Below are 25,939 nucleotides of genomic sequence, written 5' to 3' on the forward strand. Positions count from 1 at the left end.
GAAACTGCAGACAGTAACGTTAAAACGCAACTGATTAATATGCACTAAGTCAACCCAGAGAAACAGAAGAAAACAGACTTTACCATGAAGATCCTCAGTGTGGATCAGTATAATATCAGCCTGATGTCTGAAGTTTAGTGTCAGCACAACTTTCACATCATATTCATCTCAACACAACTAAAACATGGTGACTGACCTCAGAGTTTCAAGTCCACATCCTGGACTCTCCAGAAAACCACACAGATGCTTCACTCCTGAATCCTGCAGCTTGTAGTTGTAGCTCAGGTCCAGCTCTCTCAGATGGGAGGGGTTGGACTTCAGCGCTGCTGCCAGATAATCACAGCTGATCTCTGACAAACCACAGCTCCACAATCTGTATAAAGAATGAAAGATGTAAGTTTATTAGACAAAGTGTGAGCTTGGAATCATTCAGTGTTTCATCATCTGTTCAGAGCTGAAGAAGGTTCAGAATGTAGAAGTTTAGAAAATGGAAACTCCAAACAGCTGAAGCCAACAGGAAGCAGCTTCAAACAAACACAGCAAGAGGGGAAAAAAAACTCTGAATTTTTCACATTAAAGTCGTACAGTTATCATAAAACCATGAAAAGACTTAAAAAGGGTTTATGCTACAGTTTTATCCAGCGTCATCTCCCTTCAGATTTATGATCGTCATGCATTATTGGTGATCAAATCTGCTATGGATAATTTTCAACAAAACAAGGTTGTTTTTCCAACGCAGCTTGAGCGTAGCACAGCACCCGGCTTATGTCCATTCTTGCTGATCAGCTCATTTTTTGCTTCAGAGGCCTCATTGGAGGAAGAGAGCTGGCTTTCTTGTGCTGCTTTGGAGAGAAGTGGATCTTCGGGGGCCTGTATTCCTGGGTTGCTGCCGGTAAAATAATCCTGAGACTTGCCAGACCTGGACCTGGACACAGCTTCGGACATCGGTCCCACACTGCTATCCATCATCAACAGTTCACTGAGGCAGGGTTGTGTTCCATCACATTTTAAACATGCTGAGGTAACTCCTCTTTTAAAAAAACAGAATCTAGATCCTAGCTCTACTAGTAATTATCGGCCTATTTTAAAATTGCCATTTATAAACAAATTACTAGAAACAATTGTAGAAAATCAGTTTAGGTCCTTACTATGCAGATTACAGATTTTTGACCCTTTCCAGTCTGGCTTTCAAAAGCAGCACTCCAACGCTCTCTTAATGGTCTATAATGATCTATCAAGGGCTTCTGATACAAGGGATTGTTCTGTGATCATTTTGCTTGATCAGACCTCTACATTGGAGAGACCAAACAGCCACTTCACAAGCGCATGGCACAACATAGAAGAGCCACCTCCACAGGACAAGACTCAGCAGTCCATCTGCATCTTAAGGATAAAGGTCACTCTTTCGAGGATGCCAATGTTCACATTTTGGACAGTGAAAGAAGCCATCTATGGCCACTGTGAGCGACCATCTTTGAACAGAGGCAGTGGTTTAGGACACCAACTGTCTGCCATCTATAATCCAGTTTTGAGTTCCCTCCCCAGACGCCTTAACACCCACTCACATCCTGGGCCATCTGACCTCAGGAATTCGCATGATAAGGTGGAGCCAGGTTTCACAATGAGCTCACCCAAAACCCTGGCTGATTGGGACCCACACCCAGCACAACATCATATTTAAAATCATATTCATCTCAGCACAATTAAAACATGGTGACTGACCTCAGAGTTTCAAGTCCACATCCTGGACTCTCCAGAAAACCACACAGCTGCTTCACTCCTGAATCCTTCAGGTTGTTTCTACTCAAGTCCAGCTCTTTCAGATGCGAGGATTTGTTCTTCAGTGCTGCTGCCAGATAATCACAGCACATCTCTGAAAAACCACAGTTCCTCAATCTGTATAAAGAAGGTTCAGAATGTAGAAATTTAGAAAATGGAAACTCCAAACAGCTGAAGCCAACAGGAAGCAGCTTCAAACAAACACAACAAGAAAAAAAATTGTGAATTTTTCGCTGTTTCACTGTTAGTGGGTTTAATCATTCCTGCTGCACTGTTTGTCCTTACTCTGACTCGTCACATGTTTGGAGGCATATTTGATGTTTGCTCTTCTGGAAAATATGGAATGGAGACACACTTCAGTCTTTATGGACCTGTTTCTGTACCTGCCACCTGCATTCTAGATGTTTGTACATCAGCTTATGAAATCCTGCCTGCTGTTGAAGTCTAGCATTACCCAGCAAGCCGTGCAGCAGTGTCAGTTTGTAAATGCGAAATAATTCCTGCTCCAAACTGTTTCTGTTTCACAGATTGCTGTGTCCTGTAACCCTTGACCTGCTAAAGCAAGTCAGCTGTGGATTATTTGTTGTTGTGTCTCTGAATTAGGAAAGGTCGGCAGGCTGCTTGCCGCCCTGTGGAGGGCTGCAGCCTAGTGTAGCCTAGAGTGTCACTGTTTGAAATGTGAACATTGTTCTGCTACAGTCAATGGACTAAACCAGAGAAGAAGAAAACAGACTTTACAATGAAGATCCTCAGTGTGGATCAGTATAATATCAGCCTTATGTCTGCAGTTTAGTGTCAGCACAACTTGAAAATCATATTCGTCTCAGCACCACTAAAACATGGTGACTGACCTCAGAGTTTCAAGTCCACATCCTGGACTCTCCAGAAAACCACATAGTTGCTTCACTCCTGAATCATTCAGGTTGTTTCCACTCACTTCCAGCTCTTTCAGATGCGAGGATTTGTACTTCAGTGCTGCTGCCAGATAATCACAGCACATCTCTGATAAACCACAGCTACTCAATCTGTATAAAGAAGGTTCAGAATGTAGAAATTTAGAAAATGGAAACTCCAAACAGCTGAAGCCAACAGGAAGCAGCTTCAAACAAACACAACAAGAAAATAAATTGTGAATTTTTCGCATTAAAGTCATACATTTCTAACAGGAGTATTTGAAGGACAGCATCAGTGATGATCAACTTCTGTTCAGTAAAAGAAAAAGCGAAGCTCTAAAGGGCTCAGCCTACATTTCCAAGAAACAAAGCTGATCGTGGAGACCTACCAGGTCAGCTGATCTGTGGACAGGACGAGCATCTTTAACTAAATTTGAAAGGTGATCAGTCTTTGGAAGCCTTTACTGTCTGATAGTAATGTTTAAACTATGACTCAGAGCAGGATTTGTATCATCATTTTGCTTTTCTTCAGTTATTATGTTTAGCTTCTGCTTCAGAGATATTCTCTGAGATATTCTCTGAAATGTTTCCCACTGTTGGAAAACTTCTCAGAGTTTCTTCATAAAGGAGATCTCCTGTGGTGTCCATCTGTGCACACAAAGTACTACCAAACTCATCTCCTACTGAACACACACACTTTGTAGGACTCATCAGTACTACTACAAAGGAACAGAGACACGCTTTAGTCTTTATGGACCTGTTTCTGTACCTGCCACCACCATTCTAGATGTTTGTACATCAGCTTATAAAATCCTGCCTGCTGTTGAAGTCTTTATTTGTTATTCTCCACCTGCTTCCCTGTCACGTTGTGGGTGTAGCTGCCTGAGCCCCGCCCACACAGAAGCTTCCAAACAGCAGACACAGCTTCCTCTCTGAAGCTAAACTTCTGCTTCATCTCCACCTCTTTTCTTCATCCTCCATTTCTCTTTTCTCTTCTTCAGTGTTCTGCAGCCATGGAGCCTTTCACAGCCGTTAACACCCATACCTGACCAACTAGCATTACCCAGCAAGCCGTGCAGCAGTGTCAGTTTGTAAATGCGAAATAATTCCTGCTCCAAACTGTTTCTGTTTCACAGATTGCTGTGTCCTGTAACCCTTGACCTGCTAAAGCAAGTCAGCTGTGGATTATTTGTTGTTGTGTCTCTGAATTAGGAAAGGTCGGCAGGCTGCTTGCCGCCCTGTGGAGGGCTGCAGCCTAGTGTAGCCTAGAGTGTCACTGTTTGAAATGTGAACATTGTTCTGCTACAGTCAATGGACTAAATCAGAGAAGAAGAAAACAGACTTTACAATGAAGATCCTCAGTGTGGATCAGTATATCAGCCTGATGTCTGCAGTTTAGGGTCAGGCACAACATCATATTTAAAATAATATTCATCTCAGCACAACTAAAACAAGGTGACTGACCTCAGAGTTTCAAGTCTACATCCTGGACTCTCCAGAAAACCACATAGTTGCTTCACTCCTGAATCCTGCAGATTGTTGCTACTCAGGTCCAGCTCTCTCAGATAGGAGGGGTTGGACTTCAGTGCTGATGCCAGATAATCACAGCTGATCTTTGACAGCCCACACCAAACCAATCTGTATAAAGATGGAAAGAAGTAAGTTTTAGTAGACAAAGTGTGTTCTTGAAACTATTTATTGTTTCATTATTTCATCTGCTCAGAGCTGAAGAAGGTTCAGAATGTAGAAGTTTAGAAAATGGAAACTCCAAACAGCTGAAGCCAACAGGAAACAGCTTCAAAAGAACACAACAAGAGAAAAAACTCTGAATTTTTCACATTAAAGTCGTACATTTCTAACAAGAGTATTTTAAAGGCGGCGTCACTGATGATTGTCTTCTATTCAATTAAACGTTGGTTTTCCACATGGTAATGGTTTTAATGATGCACAAAAGACTGAGTGCAAAGAGCGAGTGAGGAGGATGACAGTGAGATGGTACAAGAGAATCAAGAACCTGGCGAGGAAATGAGCAGGAGCCTGTTGAACTGAAGCTTTCACAGAGACGTCTTTTACTGCACATAACCAGGACACAGACTCTTAATCCTGAAATTTGGATGACCTTTCTCTCTTTGTGTTCACAAATGATGCAATAACTCTGTGACTGTCCTGGAACTTTCAGCAGTATTGTTACATCCTTTTTCCACAGCTCTTATGACAGCAGTGTACATTCACTGCAGGCACAATCTGCCTCTGCTTCAGCACCGTTTATGATGCACAAACTGCAGGAACCAAACTCATTCTGGCTCATTTGAATTATGTCTGCATACAAAGACACTTTGAAACTCTCATCAGTATGTTTCCTGGCCTACTAGGAGGGATCAAACTCTGGATCTTTTTTCTGGATCAGTTAAGGATGCTTTTCCATCCGAAGAAAGACCAGCACCATACTTGTTGTGCATAAAAGGTGGGAACATCAGCGCTGCCACATGGGCACAACACTGCATGAACAAGGACTCAGTACTTCCAATAAAGGACTAGGACAAAGAACAGGTGAGTGAGAAGACCCTGTTGGTGTGGACGGACCATCAGGGGCTCCAAGACTAAGGAACAGAGACGTCCATGTACCAGCTGAGGATGCTGCAGTGATCCTGGAAGCTCAGTCCAATCTGAGGCCGTACCGTGTAAACTACGTGAACCACAGTTTCTTCACAGACTTTAGCCAAGTGAACATCTGGAGATCCAACAGTGCACGAGCTGCAAGCGATCAGCTGTTTTCTCATATACACAGATTCTCTCATCAGCTGCTGTGATGTGCATGCACTTCTCAAATCTGCTTGAGCAGCAGTATATCCTTGATGTTGTTCCTTTCTAACCAAAGATATGGGACTGAGCTCCACTGAGCTAGTTCTACTTTCATTCAGATATAAACTGCTACAGTCTGCTGCTCATTTCTTTGCTACCATCACAGGAGCTCTTTATTCTGTTCTTCACTCTTATTGGTTCTTTGTGTGCTTGTTTTTAGAATAGTAGTCAGTCTTATTGTTCAAAGAAGGCAGTCAGTTGTAACTAAATGTAGCTGCTACAAGTAGTTTTTTAAAACTTTATATTTATTGGGTATTTTTTTCCTGGAAAGTGGCCGCCGACCCCGAATCAGATGTGGATGAGGCGGTGTTGTGGGAATCGTCAAATCCGAGCCTCCAGAGTGTGAGGACAATGGCTGGAAAGCCTCAGCTGAGCCTCTAGGGGGGTCAGGTTGGATCCTGGCAGCCCTCACCCTGGGTGCTGGGACAGGCACAGGAGCAAACTGGACACCGGTCACCCCCACCCGAGGGACAGGAACGGCTGCAGGAGTAGGCTGGGTCACAGCTGCCCTCGCCCTGGGAGCTAGCAAAGGAATGGGTGATGGCTGTGCGTCAGCAGCACCATCCAGAGGAATTGGTACCGGTGCGGGGACGTGCTGAGCCCTAGCTGCTCGAGGAGCTGTTGCAGGGACAGGCTGAGCCTTTGCTGCCTTCACCTGAGAAGGTGAAACAGGTGAAGGTGAAGGCAGAATCTGAGCCGCTGTGCTAGCAGGAAATGTCTGAGCAATGGGTGTGGAAATAATGACTGGATGAGTGATACTGACAGGTTTAGAGGTGTGAATATTTTTAATAATGGCCTGGGATGATGAAACAGTTTCTTCGGCGGCAGAATGGTGAGTATTAATTGGATAGTCCAGAATGTAATCACAAAACACAGTCTTTTGATTAGGTAGATGGTGAAAAGTCTCTGGCTTGCAGTGAGGAGTAAGAAAGGGAAAGTACTGCCTCCTGCCACTCGAAAATGTCTGAGTCCACTGGGTCACAGACGTGTCTTCGTGGCACGGGTCTTGTCATTCTGTCAGGGATGTGTGTGGATGAGAGGAAGAGATAACCCAAATGCAGGACTCACGGTGAGAGTTGGAGTTTATTATAATGACGGGACGAGCAGAACGTATGATGGCTGAACTGACTGAAAGACTGGCTGGCTGAACTGAGTACACACATGCTGAGTAGACAACATCAATGACAAAACGCTGGACTGAGAGAAACTGAGGGTTTAAATACAGGCTGGATGGTGAGTGATTAGAAACTGGTGAGTAAATGGCTGAACTTAATCTGAGTAAAGACACATGGAAACAACTGGAACAGCAAAACAGGAAATGAGAACGAGTGACAAAATAAACTGAACATGAACAAACTGAAAACACTGGTTGAGCCACCCAGGAACCCTGACAGTCGTTCCATAGTATGAATTTCGTGTATTATTTCTGTCCAGTCAGAAACAGTAGGTGGTTCCTCATTCAGCCATTTATGTGTTATAGCTTTCTTGCTGGCTGCCTGTAGTATCTGTAGCAGTTATCTATCCCGTTTCTTCAATCTGGTTGGTATATTGCCTAAACAAAAAGACACTGAAACTCCGTTCAAGCTGTGACCCAATTATCTGCTTAGTGTGTTCAATCACAACTGACCAGTAGGGGGAGATTTTAGAACACTCCCAAAAGACATGGAAATGGCCTGCCAAAGTATATCCACATCTCCTCCAACATTTCCCTTGGTCAACATTTTTGCTTTGGAGTTCTTTAATCTTAGGTGTGATTAAAAAACAAAACAAACCTCATAGTTTTTTTCCAAGTGAATTCTGTCCATAGTTCTAAACTTAATGTAGGTGGTAGACAACAGTTTCCTTTCTTTTTGTAGTGCTGAGTAGATCATGGAAATTAGTTTTTTTTTTTTAGCAGTTTCCCTTTGCATATATGTATAAAAATGTGGACTAGAGATCTTCCCTCCTTATGCTGGGCTCACACTGTGCGATTTTTGGCCCATTTTGAGCCAATTTTTGAGTCGTGCGACTGTTTTGGTGATCAGCCTGATTCTGGCCTTCATCGTGCGTCGTGCATCTGTAACAGTGTTTATGTGGTGTTAAATACCACTTGCAACAAATGTCAGTGTAATGGGGAAACAACGCCCCCCCCCCCCGGTGTGGCTGGCTGCATTAATCGCTGCCAGTCTGCCGTAGCCATACGAGAGGTGAGTTGTATTGTTCCGCCCACGATATAGCTAAGTAGTACAGCACATAAAACATGTTTGATTAGCTGATGGGCACCAAGTGTAATAAGTGCTTAGTGGACACATGTCCAACACCAGTTTATGTACTTTCATTTGTTTATTATTGTGTAAAACTGTATGCTAAAGTGGAATGCTAATGGGATGTTCTGCCGTAGTGTGCTGTGCGGAGTGGTGTGTGGTGAGCCTGTCCACTGATAAAACACCGTTGTTTCCATTCAGGCAATAAAGTGGCAACGATCGATAAGAGACTCCTTGTCTTCTTCAACACAACGCAGAGTCAAGGAGTCTGCTTGGGCCGAACTGTTGCAGCGGGATGAAGCAGAAACCGGTTACACGTCGTGTAGTATACGTGGGGTAACGAGAAGCAATTAACACCTCACGACCAGCTCCCGATCATAAATCACTTGGTCGTGAGGGTGTCACCACAGCCGCTCACACTGCGCACGCGCAAACACATAAACGTCGGTGAAAAAGATGGAGTAGCACAGCAGTGCAACGTGTGATCTGAACACAAGGGATGGAGGCACTTGTAGAACTCATCCGAGCCTTTTCGATGTGGCCTCACAAAATTATCACGACTGCAACAACCGTGAAAATAGTTGGATTTACACTGCTGCTCAATCACAGCTGCCTGATCAATGTTTTTCATTAGCTATTTAGCAAAGTTGATGGTGGTGGTGTGCGTTTCTGTGTGACAGAGAGGGAGAGCGAGCGACAGAATTTCTGTTATAACTTTTATTTTATGGAGGCACAGTGTGAGCACTCGGGTCAATCAGAGCATCGGGCCGTATAGTGTGAGACCTGCATCGTGACCTACGAACTTCTAACCCCTGCGAGTCAATTGTACAGTTTGAGCAGGAGCTGAATAACGCGACTGAAAAAAATCGCACAGTGTCTGCCCAGCTTTAGACAACAATCTCCATATTAAAATGCAATTTTAATTGGAGATATCTAAAAAAAATAAATAAATAAAAATCACCTCTCCTCAAGATGTAATTGACTGACATTTGTTGGAAGGTATCTAAACCTTTTTCAGATGATATTTTCCAGTATGCAGTGATACCTAGGTTGCACCAGTTTTTAAACCTACTGTCAATATTTGCTGGGGTGAATGCTGTGTCATATGCTGGCCACCATAGTATTCTCGCGTCTCTTTCTAAGATTTTATCTTTAAGTTCCCAAAACCAGATATTTTGGTACTTTTATGCAGTAGGATACTAGCTGGAAGAGGGACATGAATTTCCACCTGGTCTATTTTTTTCCATCTGGTGTCACATGTTGGGTTGCACCATGCAATCAGGACTCTGAGCTGTGTAGCTTTATAAGTTTTCTAGACATGCCTCCTTTATTTCTAGGTAACTCTAATGTCTCATACTTTATTCTATTCTCCCCCCACCTCGACGGGCAATGCCAGGAATAAATAAAGCAGTTTAGGTAGTACCGTCATTTTTATTAATTCAATCCTGTTATGCATATTCATTGGCAGTAGCAACCATCTGTCAAAATCTGCTTTTTCTGCATCCAAGGAGAGCAGAGCCATGTCTGGATGTTCTGAGTTTGAGTAAAGTACATTCAGTACTCTGCGAATACCATGCTGCGCTTGCCGGCCTTTTATAAAACCATTCTGGTCAGTATCAGCGAGAAGATGAAGGTACCGTTCAAGTCTGTTTGCCAGTACTTTACTTATTATCTTGGCGTCAGAGTTTATTAATGAGATTGGTCTATAAGATTCACATTTTGTAGGCGGTTTCCCAGGCTTAGGGAATACCGTTATGAGTGCATTACGCAAGGAGGGGGGAAGCTCTTTTAAATCATAACTTTCCGCTAGCATGTCGTATAGAGGGCGTACTAATTTGTCTTTAAATATTTTGAAAAGGTCTAGTGGGATTCCATCTGGGCTGGGAGTTTTTCCCATTTTTAATTTATCAATTGCAATCGACAGTTCACTCATAGATAACTGAGAGTCTAGTTCACATCGAGCTTCTTCAGACAGTGAAGGGGTGCTTATTGAGTCAAAGAAGGATTCTAGTGATTCTTGAGTCGCATCTCCTGTTGAGGTATATATTGTGAGTAGTAGAGTTCAAAGAGTTCATTTATTCTGTAAGGATCTGTGGTGTTTTCGTCTGCAGTTCTAATTTCATTTATTGTTTGTTCGTTCAGTAGCGTTTTTATGCGCCATGCCAAAAGTTTTCCTGCCTTTTCCCCCTGGTCATAGTAGGTCTGTCTCAGTCTAAATAGTCCTGCTGAGGCTTTCTCAGTAGTTAATTTATCATATTTTGAGCAGTTCAACCCCTAAATATTTAATTAAGTTCGTATTCCAACTACCCTTTAGGAGTTTACAAATATATTTGTTTGGTTTATATTTAGAGATAAGAAATTGAGTTTTGTGAAGGTTTAATTTGTACCCAGAATATGAGCCAAACATATTGAGCAAAGATAGTAATATTGGTAGGCTAATAGTGCGTTTAGTAACAGTCACAAGGACATCATCTGCATATAAACAAACCTTGTACTCTTTGCCATTGATGATAACACCTGTAACTTCCTCGCATTCTCAATGGCCTGTGCCAATGGATCAATAAACAGTGCAAATAGAGCAGGGCTAAGAGGACAGCCCTGTCTATATCCTCTTTTAAGAACTAAGTCTGAGAGGTCCCCATTAACGTTTATCCTTTTATAAGGAGAATTATACAAGGACCTCAAACAACTAATCATCTGGTTATTAAAACCAAGGTGTTTTAGAACCCAACATAAAACTCCCATCTGACGGAGTCAAAGGCTTTTTCAGCGTCAAGGCTAAGAACTACCATCTCTATGTTTTTGATATCATTTATTTGATGAAGTGCCCGTCTTATGTTATCATGTGTTTGTCTATTCTTTACAAATCCTCTCTGACCAGTATCAAAAGTTCAGGGAGTATAGGTTCAAGTCACTTGGCCAATATTGTTGCAAATATTCTATAGTTTATATTTAATACTGAGTCTGTAGGAGCTATATTTGGTTTTGTCTTTTCCAGACTTTGGTATTACAGAGATGAGAGCTTGTCTCCATAATACTGTTATTTTGCCCCCCCCCCCAAAGATATAATTAAAACAGGATTTCAGTAACGGTGTAAAAGTATGTTTACAATTTTTTCCCTAAAGGGAAACCATCTGTGCCTGGCATTTTATTCCTCTTCAACTTTGATATAGTTTTATTAATTTCTTCCTCTGTTATTTGTTGTTTAAATACCTTATTTTGTTCTGTCCCAATAGAAGGTAAATCTAGAGAGGCCAAGAAGTTATCTACAATTGTTAAATCTGTTGCTGGGGGCTGGTTATATAAATTTGAGTAATACGCAACAAAGGATTTTTGTATGTCTTCCAGGTTATATTGTATCTTATTGGTCTGTGGGTTCTTTATTTTGTGTATATACCTGTCGCCTTGCTGTTTACGTGTCTTTCAGGCAAGAAATTTCTTAGCTTTGGGGCCATTTTCATATTAGGTCTGCTTAATAAATCTATCTTTGTTTTCCATTTGGTTCTCATACAATTCGTTAAGGACCTGCCTTCTAAGTAATAGCTGTGTCCGAGTATCTTCATTATTATTTTTCATGTATTCGTCTTCTAACCATCTGAGTTTCATGACTGCCTCCTCAATTTGTCTCTCTTTTCCCTTTTTCTTAATAGGTGACCACATTAAAAATTTACCTCTGAGAACTGCCTTAGCAGCATCCCATAACACAGCGGTCCCCAACCTTTTTTGCACCACGGACCGGTTTATGCCCGACATTATTTTCACGGACCGGCCTTTAAGGTGTCGCGGATAAATGCAACAAAATAAAACTAGTACCGGTACCGAAAAAAAGAAGATTTATTCATAACACACGTGAAAAGACCCAGGAAAACAGAGTAAATGATAAAAACGATAACAAAATAACGCTGAAAACCGATAAAAACCCTGAAAAAAATACATTTCACACCTGAGCCTCAACTCTCGCGGCCCGGTACCAAATGAATCACGGACCGGTGCCGGTCCGAGGCCCGGGGGTTGGGGACCGCTGCCATAACACACTGGGTGAAATGTCTCCATTGTTATTATCATTCATATAGTTTTTTAATTCATTTTCTACAGATTTACAGAACTGAGTTTCATTGAGAAGGCTGGAGTTAAATGGTAAATGGTAAATGGCCTGTATTTATATAGCGCTTTACTGGTCCCTAAGGACCCCAAAGCGCTTTACATATCCAGTCATCCACCCATTCACACACACATTCACACACTGGTGATGGCAGCTACATTGTAGCCACAGCCACCCTGGGGCGCACTGACAGAGGCGAGGCTGCCGGACACTGGCGCCACCGGGCCCTCTGACCACCACCAGTAGGCAACGGGTGAAGTGTCTTGCCCAAGGACACAACGACCAACACTGTCCAAAGGGTCGCTTTACGCCTAGTGTCCAAGTGTAATGTCAAATAAACTCCAGCATGATCTGAAATGTCTCTTACTCCTATATCACAATCAATAACCCTGTGTCTGTCTGAGTTGAGCATGAAAAAGTAGTCCAGTCTAGAAAACATCGAATGAGAGTGAGAAAAAAAAGAAAAACGTCTTTGGATGAAGATCTCCCCATACATCCACCATGCCTAGTTCTTTAAGCAATTTATTTACTTGATTTGCTTCAGGTAATATCTTTTTTGTTCCTGTTGAAGAGTCTAATGGTGGATTAAGGTGAATGTTCCAGTCACCCCCACATATTATCACCCCAGATACTTCTGCACATATTAAATCAAAAACTCTTTTAATCAATTGCCTGTCTCTTCCTAGCGGTCTGTAAACATTTAACAGTGTAACCTCTTTATGGTTAATAAAACCCTTCACTAATAGGTACCAGTTTGATCAACTAGTCCCTGAATGCAATTGACACCCTCTTCTTGACGAGAAGCAGACTTTAAAATTGACATTGGGACATCAGTGGTTCGCACTAAAGCAAGAACACCACCATTATTTCATGCGGCTACCATATCGGCGCCAGCTGTGGTCTCAAGGCTGGAGCTGAACATAACAATCTGTGTTTAGACTCTTCGTTCCAAACGCTCTTGTACACTTATCTCCGAGGCCGAGCGCTGGATGAATAGCTGCAGGGCAGGATGGCTGTATCTGCATCAGCTTACTTCTCACCCCTTACCCACCGCTGTGGCTTGTAACGTGCTTCATGATGTTGTGATGTGGACATTTATGTGCTCTTTGTGCAGAGGAGTTTTTTGTTTTCTGTTGTCATGCTGTCCTCCCATAGGAGCGCAGCATGAGTAGAGCTCTCTCTTCCCCTCCTCAACTTGCCCATTGTATTGTACATTTCAGTGTTTTTCCATAATACTACCAGCCTCCGACTTGACTCCGCATGTGATGTAAGGTCGGGGGGGGGGGGGGGGGGGGGGGGGGGGGTTATGAGGAGAAATATGAATGTCTAAACAGCTGATTTAAGAGGCTAAATGACCTCCTCAACAGGCCTCTGGAGTCTTGAAGTCTTCTTCAGGAAAACAGGAAACAGGAAAATGTTGCATTACCGCCACCAACTGGTGTGGAGTGTGGACCGAAATGACAAAAAAGTAAAAAATAAATTCAAATCCTCCCAAACAAATGGGTCTGCCTTAAAAACCAAAACTTGTTTAACTTTCACTTATAGAGTTCATGCGAAAGAAATCAATCAAGTCCAGGTTCACTTTCATATCGTCCAGCTTTGTGATCAGATGTCTTCTTTCAACATCATACTTCTGACAATGCAATAAAACATGTTCGCACACTAATATCCATATCTACCATCGGTCTCCTTGTTGCTTCTTTTGCTCTCCTATATGCCATTTCACTTCCTTCAACTCCATGATGCACTGATACCCATAAGAATGTGACCATAAGCCACATCATAATATATCTGAATAGTGTTTGCTGGATCTCAATCAGAATGTCAGGCCTGCATTTTGAGTGACTGTCTTGCAAACTGGCCAGTGACGAGCTCGAGTCCGAGCATATGAGTCTTGAAGTTCTCCAGAAGCCTGCTAATGAACTAATCATTTGATCCAGGTGTGTTCACCCAGGGTGAGATTTAAAACCTGCAGGACACCGGCCCTCGAGGCCGGGAGTTCGACACCCCTGCTTTAGCCAGATCGGCGCACATGCAGTAATGTACAAGCGTGGGTTTTTCAGCCAAAGGGTCATGATTACTTACAAAGATGAGGAAAGTTTACATTGGCCATAAAGTTACATTGGTGATTGTAAAGAGGAAATCCTCAGATGGTACTCACGTTGTGTCGGAATGTAATTTTTCCTGAATGCATTGTACTCTCATCTCTCTGTTGTAGCGTGGCGCCTCTGCAGTTTCCCATGGTGGTCGTTTCATCCTTGTCCTCAGCAGTTCTACTACAGGGATCAGGTTTCCACCGTCCATCAGTCCTCTTCTCCTCTTCTCCTCTTCGCCTCAGATCGGCAGCCACCTCCTGTGCTTCATTATAGATTACCAGTCCGGTGTTAAAATGAACTTAAAATGAACCTGGATAGAGTGTCTGGAAACGAAGGCCTTTTTCTTTTAACGCTCTTCGAATAGTGGCGTATCCCTTTCTCTTCGCCAGGGTGTCACTGGTATAATCTTGCTCAGAAAACACGCATTTCCCTTTATACTGAATGTGTCACGTTTCTGGGTCATTTTGACCCAGCATTTTCTCTTTCTTATATTTTGGTGTCTTTCTTTAGTGATGCTGTTTTGATTATTATTATTATTCTACATTTAGTTCAGTGTCAAGCCTGCGTCTTTGTAAATTGTTTCTTGTTTCCTGTTTTACTTTGAAGGTTCATGTCTGATGTCAGTGTGTTCAGTTTTACTCCCCCCCCCCGTCTCATTAGCCCTGATCTCTCCCAGCTGTGTCTCCCTCCTGTTTCACATTCCCTGATTACTCCCCTGTTGATATATGCGTTTTCCTTTGCTCTCTGTCACATCCTTAATGTTGCTACCCTCTGTGTGCTGTGTGTTTTGTCTTGTACTCCGGTTTAGTGGCTCAGTTCCTGTGTTTCAGTTCCTATGTTTTGTTTTGTTTTTGTGACTTATATTTATGAGGCGTTTTTCCAACAATAAAAGCTGTGTTTAGTCCCATCTTTGAGAGTCCTGCGTTTGGGTCCTTTCCTGCCTTTTTATTTTTGTCTTTTGTTATCCATGAGTTTAATCTTAAACTCAAGGAAACATATAACAACAGATCTTGGGTTCAATTCCTGCGGAGGCTTAGGGCCTAACAAGCGGTGACATCTTTGTATCCCTAGTGGGGTGTCAGGAAGTCCCAGCTCAGTCTTAATAAAATTGTCAATAAATTCCATTATATTATTTCCTTTCGCTCCCTCCGGTATGCCATGAATACGTACATTATTTCTTCATGAGCGTGCCTCCAAGTCTATTAGCTGTGCCCGAAGGTGCTCTTGTAGTTTAAGTGTATGGGAGAGCATGTCTTTCACATCCATACCAAATCCTTCCATTTCAGACACTCTCCGTCCAGTCTCCTCAATCCTTTGTAGAGATGGACCGATCCGATATTACGTATCGGTATCGGTCCGATACTGACCTAAATTACTGGATCGGATATCGGAGAAAAATAAAAAATGTAATCCGATCCATTAAATATCACGAAAGCACCTCACAAAACTTGCAACACGCCGTAACTCACCTCAGAACATTAGCACTCGGAGCAGTATGCATCACGTGATAGAGCAGCTGTGGCATGCGGGACCTGTCGGTGGTCTGGATAGCATGTGGAGCTTCGCTAGCAACCCGGCATTTCATCTCCGACAAAGTTATCCCCGAGAGAAGTAAAGCAAGTGTGTAAGTTCATCTCTGAATGTTTGTAAAGCATTCCTGCGTTAAGCTTAACAAGCGACTGCCTCTCCTGCTGCTACTTCAATCATGAAACTGCTTAATGATCAGCTGATCGGCTTTTCTGTCGCGACTCCGTCTCTCTTCTTTGCTTTTGGCCCACTTTGCACCAGGGCATTAACAGGGAAAAGGGGGCACAAAGACATACTTTTCTTTCTTATTCTCATTTAAAATGTCTAGCTTTTAATAAATAATTATCTGACACCCAAAGTTTTAATTTGATGTAAAATGAATAGAAGTCAATTACTGTATATAGTGACTATTAAGTCTAATATATATACCCTAGTAAGCTATAGTACTTTTTCCTTTGGGAAGGTACCATCTGTGCAGTCTGCAATTTTGTTGAAGAAAGATGTTGAATCTATTTAATATTTCTTGAAAAATAATTGATTTCTGTGCATTTTTTTTCACACTGCATCAAATTAAGGTTGATTACGTTGATTAAGCATCATGAGGTGGAGCGTGAGGGGTGGTTCCCTATTTTTTATTTATTTATTTTTGTTGTTGCTGGGAGTTGGAACCCTATTAGTTAGGTTGCTTAATATTTATGCTAAGTACTCTTTAAAATACCAGAATAGGGAGGATGGTGTAGGTTTAAGTTTATTAGATTGATCAGTATTGCTGAACTATGAAATTTTTTTTTTTTTGCATACAGGTATAACAGAATAGCTTTAGTGTAGTTGTTGTTTTAAACTTGAGTATGAACTTATACAAAATGCAGCAAGATATTTTAAAAAACAGTTTTGTTGATTAAAAAACACTATATCGGATTCATATCGGTATCGGCAGATATCCAAATTTATGATATCGGTATCGGTATCGGACATAAAAAAGTGGTATCGTGCCATCTCTAATCCTTTGAGCCATTTCTTTCAAGTCAGTGTTGATAACACTGAGCTTCTCATTCATCTCCTCTCTCAACTTTGATAATTCACGGGGGATATCAGACTGAGTGGGTGTAGTCATTCCTGCTGCAGTGTTTGTCCTGATTGAAGTGACCTCACACTGTTCTCTGTAGAAATGATATCAGTCTGACTCGTCACAAGTTTGGAGGCATGTTTATTGTTTGCTCTTCTGGAAACTCTCAGTATAAAATATGGAATATGCAAAGGAATGGAGACACGCTTCAGTCTTTGTGGACCTGTTTCTGTACCTGCCACCATCATTCTAGATGTTTGTACATCAGCTTATGAAATCCTGCCTGCTGTTGAAATCTTTATTTATTATTCTCCAGCTGCTTCACTGTCACGTTGTAAGCAGAGCTGCCTGAGCCCCGCCCACACAAAAGCTTCCAAACAGCAGACACATACCTGACCAGTTAGCATTACCCAGCATGCCGTGCAGCAGTGTCAGTTTGTAAATTTGCAATAACTCCTGCTCCAAACTGTTTGTTTCACAGATTGCTATGTGCCGTGACCTTTGACCAGCTAAAGAGAGTCAGCTGTGGATTATTCACAACTGTGTCTGATACTTAGAAATTTGAGGAAGAACGGTACATAGTTAATCAGAGTCCCCTCTCTCTGAATTTGGAAAGGTCGGCAGGCTGCTCGGCACCGTGTGGGCCATGGGCCATGGGCCATACTTTGAATATGACTATTGGAAATGTGAACATTGTTCTCCTACAGTCAATTAACTAAACCAGAGAAGAAGAAAACAGGCTTTACCATGAAAATCCTCAGTGTAGATCAGTATAATATCAGCCTGATGTCTGCAGTTTAGTGTCAGCACAACTTTCACATCATATTCATCTCAGCACAACTAAAACATGCTGACTGACCTCAGAGTTTCAAGTCCACATCCTGGACTCTCCAGAAAACCACACAGATGCTTCACTCCTGAATCCTGCAGGTTGTCCAGGCTCAGGTCCAGCTCTCTCAGATGGGAGGGGTTGGACTTCAGCGCTACTGCCAGATAATAACAGCTGATCTCTGACAAACCACAGAGCTTCAATCTGTAGAAAGAATGAAAGATGTACGTTTATTAGACAAAGTGTGAGCTTGAAATCATTCAGCGATTCATAATCTGTTCAGAGCTGAAGAAGGTTCAGAATGTAGAAGTTTAGAAAATGGAAACTCCAAACAGCTGAAGCCAACAGGAAGCAGCTTCAAACAAACACAGCAAGAGGGGAAAAAAAACTCTGAATTTTTCACATTAAAGTTGTACATTTATCATAAAACCATGAAAAAGACTTGAAAAAGCTGTGTTTTCCATTCAAGGAACCACATGGCTTCACTTTTAAAGGTGAAGTGAGAAAGAAATGGACATATTTGAAGTCCAACACCTTTTTTCTAGTAGCTAGTAAACAAACTACTAGCTCATTTTCCTTCCGACAAGTCATCTTCTGACCTGGACTAACAACACAGGTCTCTATGTGGAGCTGGCTGTGAGACTAGTGCTCAGGGAGCGTCTACAAAGTGCAACACTGAAAGAAAATCAGACACAAATTTGCTTCCCGCACTTTCACACAAACACCTACTGTCATAATTTTTACCAAACTCTGTGGATCCTTTATTGAAAATTCTAATGTGACTCAAATGGTCAGACAAAAGAGGGTTATAAATAAATATGATAAAATGTTGTATATTAAAAGGAAGTTGTTGAATCATTTTCCTCATAAACCAAACATGATTCACAAATGTGTTTTTACAAATACTTTGATCTGCAGGATAACCCAGATGTTTAAAGGCATTTTACTCACGCTGTGTGAGAGTCAAGTTATTACTCAATATTTATGGATAATGTTTTTAAATTGGGCAGAAATTCAATTCAATTCAATTCAATTTTATTTATATAGCGCCAAATCACAACAAAAGTCGCCTCAAGGCAACTTTTGTTGTGATTTGATGTAACTACACTAAGCTCAAATATCCAACAGGCATTTAATCCCATTTCAGTTTGGCCTCATCCTGGGCCAGATTATCCAACACACACTGTGACCACAGCTGGGGTCCATTGAAGAGACGGGAAACAAAACCAACAAAATAATAAAGAGCACCATTTGATTTTCTTACATTTTAGCTCTTCAAGCCAAGCATACTAAAAACATGAGCATATGTTTTCTGATAAAATGATGTCACAGGTAGAGTAAATTGGTGATGTTACAGCCTTTCTCCGCTCTGCTGCCGAGGCTGTTAGTCTCTCCCAAACTCAGCTACAGGACTTCCAAATGAATGAAATCAGCAGAAGTGATGTGGCCCACATACTGGCCCCTGTGCTGGCTCATGTATGGATTACCTCTGGCAAACCTGATCTGGGCCACTAAAGGGCCGTCATTTTTTGTGGTATGTGGGCATGTATAAGTTGTGTACAGCTAAGTGCCAGTTGTAGACACACTTCTGTCCCTGTGCTGGCCCAGAACCGTTTCAGCTCTGGCCCCGATGTCAGCCTAATGTGTACCTTAATCAAACCATGTAATAACAACATGTGCCGGAACATAATAGTGCAAAAGTAACATGACAAACCTCTGTTCAGACAGTGAATGGATTGACTCTTATATAGCACTTTTCTGGTGGTCTCCCGGATTACTCAAAGTGCTCTATACAACATGCCACATTCACCCAGTCACACATTTTCTCTAAACAGAGTGCTTCCTAACAATACACAGTCACACTCTTGACATGCAGACTGGAGGAGTCAGGGATTGAACCACTAACCTTCCGATCAGTAGGTGACCTGCTCTACCTCCTGAGCTACAGCCTCCCACTGGGAAAGATGAGTAAACCGTCACTAGGTTTTGGATAAAGTGTACACTCACAAATCTGTCAAACTGCATTTGAAACGTTGTCTACTATAGCAGTATAGTATTGCAACATGGCATTTGGGTCTTCTAACTAAAATAAGATAAGATAAGATAAGATAAGATAACCTTTATTAGTCCCACACGTGGGAAATTTGTTTTGTCACAGCAGGAAGTGGACAGTGCAAAAGTTATGAGGCAAAAATTAGAATACAATAAGAATAAATACAGTACACAACTGTACAGAATAGAATAAAATAAAATACTATATACAGTAGAATAAAATAAAATAAAATAAATATACAATAAGATAAAAATAGAATACAAATACAAATACTATATACAACTGAGTAAAATACAACGATGACAAAAATAGGAAAATAGGAACGTAAATAGTGCCATCATTGCCAGACCTGGCCCACATCTGGTTGACATACACCCTGCCATGACACCAGTCAGTCAGAAGTGCCAGCTTGATGCCAGATCCGGGCCAGACCTGTTTTCTATGAGCCTGGGCCACATAAACCAAACCACATATGGCATGCTATCACATAGACAGTACCATCTATGCCAGGCCTGGCCCATATTTGGATGACATACGTCTTATGCCAGAAGTCAGCCAGCAGTGCCGGCTTGACACGGCTTGCTATATGGGTCACATTCACAGTGGATTGTCACTCATGAAAAAGCTCTGGCTGCTTCATTTCTGATTTCATATCAGAGACTTTAAAGCTTCAGTTAAGCTGTACTGTGATCCTTCCTTTCCATATTCCAGTGAGGCCTTCATAATGATTTCACCTGTTCTGTACACACACTGTGTGCCCTGTATGTCTAATTATTGAAGAAGGAATTATTGAAGAAGGAAAAGAAGCCGAGCATTCAAATCCATCACACATTTGTGACCAGGGCTCTGTAAGCTGAACATCCAGCCGTGGCCACATGGAGCCATCATGGATGGATTTAGTGTGAACAATAAAATAGGCAGTGATGTTTCTAAATCTGATCAGTAAAATAATGACATTAAAATGATGTGATTACATGGAACTGGCAGATCCTGGTTCAGGCTCCAGTCTGCAGTGATGTCAGCTATCATGTCCCACCTTCACTGGAGGCCATCTTTGGCTTTATTGTCAAATTCTACTCTGATTGGCTGGCCTGGAATCCCTGCTACCCATAATGCAACAGGCGTCAGACACAGGCAAAGGGGAGAGGTAAGTGACGGACTGATGAGAGGTAAGTGACGAATGGATGAGAAGTAAGTGACAGACGGGTGAGAGCTAAGTGACGGAAGGTGGGTTTAAATCTGGGACTCTCCACCATTTGACCTTAGAACTGAAGAAGCTTCTCGGATGAGAGGTGAATCGTCTTCAAGTAACTTAAAGAAGTCCAGACGCTTTTCTTTCCAAGCTCCTTAGACCACGTGCTATGGAGTTTTTACATGTTTTGGAGTTTTTACGTGTTTTGGAGTTTGTACATGCTTCAGGGTTTGTATGTGCTTCAGAGTTTGTACGTGTTTGTACGTGCTTTGTCTCTTGGGGCCACCGTAAATATACTTTTATTTATTCACTCCACATAAAATGTAATAAATAAATCATATAATACAAAAACCAACTATTTACATTTTGGTTTAAAACAAAACATATCCATGCATTAGAATGGCCCAGTCAAAGTCCAGATCTAAATCCAATCGAGAATCTGTGGCAAGATCTGAAAACTGCTGTTCACAAACGCTGTCCATCTAATCTGACTGAGCTGCAGCTGTTTTGCAAAGAAGAATGGGCAAGGATTTCAGTCTCTAGATGTGCAAAGCTGGTAGAGACAGACCCTAAAAGACTGGCAGCTGTAATTGCAGCAAAAGGTGGTTCTACAAAGTATTGACTCAGGGGGGCTGAATAATTATGCACACCCCACTTTGCAGTTATTTATTTGTAAAAAATGTTTGGGATCATGTATGATTTTTGTTCCACTTCTCACGTGTACACCACTTTGTATTGGTCTTTCACATAGAATTCCAATAAAATTGATTCATGTTTGTGGCTGTAATGTGACAAAATGTGGAAAATTTCAATTCAATTTAATTCAATTTTATTTATATAGCGCCAAATCACAACAAAAGTTGCCTCAAGGCGCTTTATATTGTACAGTAGATTGCACAATAATAATAGTTCAAGGGGGCCAAATACTTTTGCAAGCCACTGTATACAGCAAATAATAAACAACTCAACACACTGGGTTACAGACCCAGGACCGTGACAAAAACGGCCATTTCTCATTCTACAACTCCAACAACTGTACATGAATTATACTTCATACACAGATCCACAGTCTCTGATTGCTCTGAAATCTCACTGACAGCCAATAGAAATAAAGAAAAGTCCAGACATACAGTCACACTCTACAGCCTCATCTGTACTGACTTCATCTTCACTGACTGATAGAGCACAACATTGAACCTGTTGAGGCTGAAAAACTGTCCTGTCAAACGTCTCCCCGTCACCACTCCACTTCTGTCAGCCTTTAAATGAAGCCTGCTCAAGTCTGTCACTTCTATTTGGAGCCAAAAGGAAAAACTGTTGTTCAGTCCTTTGGAGAGACACAACATTTCTGAAACCACTCAAATTTCTTCGCATTTGTCTTCAGACACATCCTGAACATTTTTGAACAGAAGTTTCAAACATCAATCAAATTTCTTAAACATAGAAAAACAACACACTTCAGTCAGTGAACTCACCTCAGAGTCTCCAGTTGACAGTTTTGACTCTCCAATCCAGCACATAGAAGCTTCACTGCTGAATTATGCAGGTTGTTTTCACTCATGTCCAGCTCTGTTAGATGGCAGGGGTTGAACTTCAGAGCAGAGGCCACAACTTCACAGTGAGTTTCTGAGAGTTCACACTGAGTCATTCTGTAATTATAGAAAAAATTAAATGTGTTATTATAAAAGCAGGTTTGAAGATGGCGCCCAATGTATGTGGATGCTCATCTATTGCCGTCAGTTTTGTTTGTTTTTATATTGCTCCTGTCATGTGTGACTCAGGAACCAGCATTACTGATGTACAACCGCAAATTGCTTCTGAATCTCCGAAGTACTTGTCAAAATACAGTTCCGTTTGCTAACAGAGGAAAGAAATCCTGGTGCCCGCTGTTGTCACAAATACCAACTTACCTATGCCGTGTTGTCATGCTACCTCCCCAGCGAAGGAGTCAGGGTAGGGGCAGTGGTTGGCTGGTTATACTCAAGCTCGCCTTGTTGCATCGTCCCACTCCCGTCCAAGGAATTCATTGATTATATCATGAAGTTTTTATGCATCGGCAATTCCTGGACCCTTTGGATTCCTGCCCAATCCCTGTGGTCGGCTTGGATGATGCTCCACTCATGACCCCTGTCCTCTTCAGCTCAATGTGCACCAGATCAAACCTCTGCAATATGAGGCCGCTGTGTCGGGCTCACTATGCTGCTGAGGTTTATAGCTCTGCCTCAGCTCCTGTTATGGTTGGCCTGGTAAATGCCAGATTGCTGGTAAACAAATCTCTTATTCTGAGGGAGTTATTCACCTCCTGGAACATGGACTTCATGTATGTCCCCAAGACTTGGCTAAACACTGGTGAGTCTAGTTTTTTATCTGAACTTTTAACAATGAGTTGTTCCTATTTTAACAAATACAGTGGTCCCTCGCTATGACGTGGTTCACCTTTTGTGGCCTCGCTGTTTCGCTGATTTTTTGGTGTGCAATTTTGCATGTTTTTTTTTTAACAGCATATTGTCTTCAATCAATCTTGTGTCCTGTACAGTACAGAATGTGTTCAGCTTGTCAAGTTTACATAAATCTTAGTAGCAGTGTGCTGTACTGTATGTTTGTAAGTTTTCTTCCCAACAAACACAACAGTGTCCACGAAACGTTTTGCACTGTCAAAGGTTTTTGGTTTCATTCTATAATACTGGACTTATTTTTCTACCAAGGTTTGAACTTAGAGTGTTTAAACAAGAGAGAAAAGTGTGAAAATGTTCATGCCTGTCTGAGAAAAAGTGTATAAAGTCTGTATTGAGGGGTTTTACAGCCTTAAAACTTCTATAATTGTAAAAGAAAAAAAATAGAAAATTAAAGAAAAAAATAAAGTTGGCTACTTTGCGGATTTCACCTATCACGGGTTATTTTTAGAACATAACTCCCGCAATAAACGAGGGACCACTGTACTGGACATCAGGGAGAGGAGGAGGTATGGTGGTTGTTTTTAAAAAGGATTTTAAATATAAACAGCCTTCATCTTCCAGCTTTGAGCTGACGTGTTCTAAAGTCAATCGCGCTCTGTTCTCTTTGCTATCATTTATCATCCCCTAAATTACAATAAGAACTTCATAAGTGACTTTTCAGAATTTCTAGCTGGGATGATGCCCAACTATGATCACATTTGTATTGTGGGAGATTTTAATATCCATGTCTGCTGTCCTGACAAACCTCTGGTGAAGGATTTTTTAAGCCTCACTGACTCCATTAATCAGTCAGTACCTGGTCCCACACATGAACACGGTGTGGTGGAAGATTTTTTTTTGTTGTATTGATCTCGTATTTTACCCATATCAATTTAGTAATTGTAGAATCACATTTTCACCAGTTGCATGCATGTGCACCACAAATGGGCCTTATGCTCTATCACACACAGTGTGGCCATTGTAAGTTCATAGGAGATGCTAACCAGATAGCGAGACTCCTTCTGCTTATCAGGGATATAAATCTCTAGTTGACGGCTAGGCAGAAAATAGAATAGAAAATAGAAATAGACGTGTAAGATTTGTGGAATGTCTTTGCCTGTGTGGGTAGATAAGATTAAAATCTCTGTCACTGCCTTTTCCAACCAAATGGCTGTATTATTTGAGCTTGTGTTTTTGCACACTGCACTTCAAACCAGTGCTTCCGTTTGTCACTGTTGGATCATTAACTCTTTCACTGCCACCCAGTTCTCCTCTGCCTTTAGCCAGCTGTTTGTCCCCACTGATCTACTTCCTGTGGACACAAAGGTTTGGATCTTCCTGCCAAACTATCTTGGACTGGCACCATTAAAAACCAGGCAACCCAAGGCTGAAACCGAGCTTTGGTTTAATAGCACCACATGGGCTGTGAGGAGGGAGTGTCGTAGAGCTGAACGCAGATGGAAGAGGGACAAACTGCAGGTGTCTCTTCAAATCCTAAAGGACTGCTGGCGCCTCTATCAGGATAGAGTCAAAGAGGCTAAAAGAACATATTTCTCTAAGACCATTTGCTCCAACAGTCACAATCCACGTGTGTTATTTAAATCTATTGACTTAGTCTTAAATGCTCCACAAAGTGGCTGTTTGGAGGTCTCTCATGAACTGTCTAATGATTTTATGTTTTTTCATTGAGAAGGTTGCAACTAAGTGGGCTCTCATTTCTTCCCCTGAGTCTGACCCCTCTGTCTTGATCCCTTGCTCTGCTGTTTTTAAACAGTTTGACTCTTTCTTATTTAGAGGATGTGGTTAGCCACCTGAGGCCCTCTGGTTCTCCAAATGATCCTGTCCCACCACGATTGTTTAAGGAGATGTTTCCTAGCATAGGCCAGGCTGTTCTTACTGTTATAAACAGCAGTTTAATATCTGGTGTAGTCCCTGCTAATTTTAAGCAGGGACTACACCAGGTTTCTTAAGCAAGGGACTTACAACCATTGGCCGGTGTCCTGCAGGTTTTAGATATCACCCTGGGTCAAGACACCTGAATGAAATGATTAGTTCATTACCAGGCTTCTGGAGAACTTCAAGACATGTTGAGGAGGTCATTTAGCCATTTAAATCAGCTGTGTTGGATGAAGGACACATCTAAAACCTGCAGGACACCGGCCCTCGAGGCCTGGTGATTTAGACTCTTTTTCTCCAATTGATCTTTCTGAGTTAACTTCAATAATTACTTCAAACCATCAACATATCTTTTAGACCCCATTCCTACAAAACTGCTCAAAGAAGTCCTGCCATTAATTAATGCTTCAATCTCTAATAATCGGCTTAGTACCACAGGCCTTCAAGCTGGCTGTAGTTAAACCTTTACTCAAAAAGCATCTCTAGACCCAGCAGTCTTAGCTAATTATAGGCCAATCTCCAACCTTCCTTTCATATCAAACATCCTTGAAAGAGTAGTTGTCAAACAGCTAACAGATCATCTGCAGAGGAATGGCTTATTGAAGAGTTTCAGTCAGGTTTCAGAGCTCATCACAGCACAGAAACAGCTTTAGTGAAGGTTACAAATGATCTTCTTATGGCCTCTGACAGTGGACTCATCTCTGTGCTTGTCCTGCTAGACCTCAGTGCAGCGTTCGATACTGTCGACCATAATATCCTATTAGAGCGATTAGAACATGCTGTAGGTATTACAGGTACTGTGCTGCAGTGGTTTGTATCATATCTATCTAATAGACTCCAGTTTGCACATGTAAATGGAGAGTCCTCTTCACACACTGAGGTTAATTATGGAGTTCCACAGGGTTCAGTGCTAGGACCAATTCTGTTTACATTATACATGCTTCCCTTAGGCCAGGGGTCCCCAAT

At 41.8% G+C, this 25,939-nt stretch overlaps 1 protein-coding gene across 1 annotated transcript; it reads right to left on the bottom strand.

The window, feature by feature from the left end:
* Positions 1–108: 108 nt before the first annotated feature.
* LOC146694843 (uncharacterized) lies at positions 109–23,964 on the bottom strand. Its single transcript, XM_085478503.1, has 6 exons — positions 23,961–23,964; positions 22,118–22,364; positions 17,428–17,601; positions 4,137–4,310; positions 1,723–1,896; positions 109–373 (listed from the first exon to the last, which is right to left on the bottom strand). The coding sequence occupies exons 1-6, from the start codon at positions 23,962–23,964 to the stop codon at positions 178–180; spliced, it is 969 nt and encodes a 322-aa protein (XP_085334629.1). The 3' UTR covers positions 109–177.
* Between the last annotated feature and the right edge of the window lie 1,975 nt (positions 23,965–25,939).

Source organism: Copadichromis virginalis, linkage group LG13 (assembly GCF_057382275.1).
Source record: "Copadichromis virginalis isolate Kocher_CV1m ecotype Utaka linkage group LG13, C_Virginalis_male_GT1.1, whole genome shotgun sequence".
Lineage (NCBI taxonomy): Eukaryota > Metazoa > Chordata > Actinopteri > Cichliformes > Cichlidae > Copadichromis > Copadichromis virginalis.

What these genes read in the sequence shown, in the direction of transcription:
- LOC146694843 (XM_085478503.1), bottom strand. An exon ending in TGTGGACTTGAAACTCTGAG is followed by an intron (nt 4,311 to 17,427) that starts GTCAGTCAGCAT and finishes ATCTTTATACAG; the next exon opens with ATTGGTTTGGTGTGGGCTGT. An exon ending in TGTGGACTTGAAACTCTGAG is followed by an intron (nt 374 to 1,722) that starts GTCAGTCACCAT and finishes TTCTTTATACAG; the next exon opens with ATTGTGGAGCTGTGGTTTGT.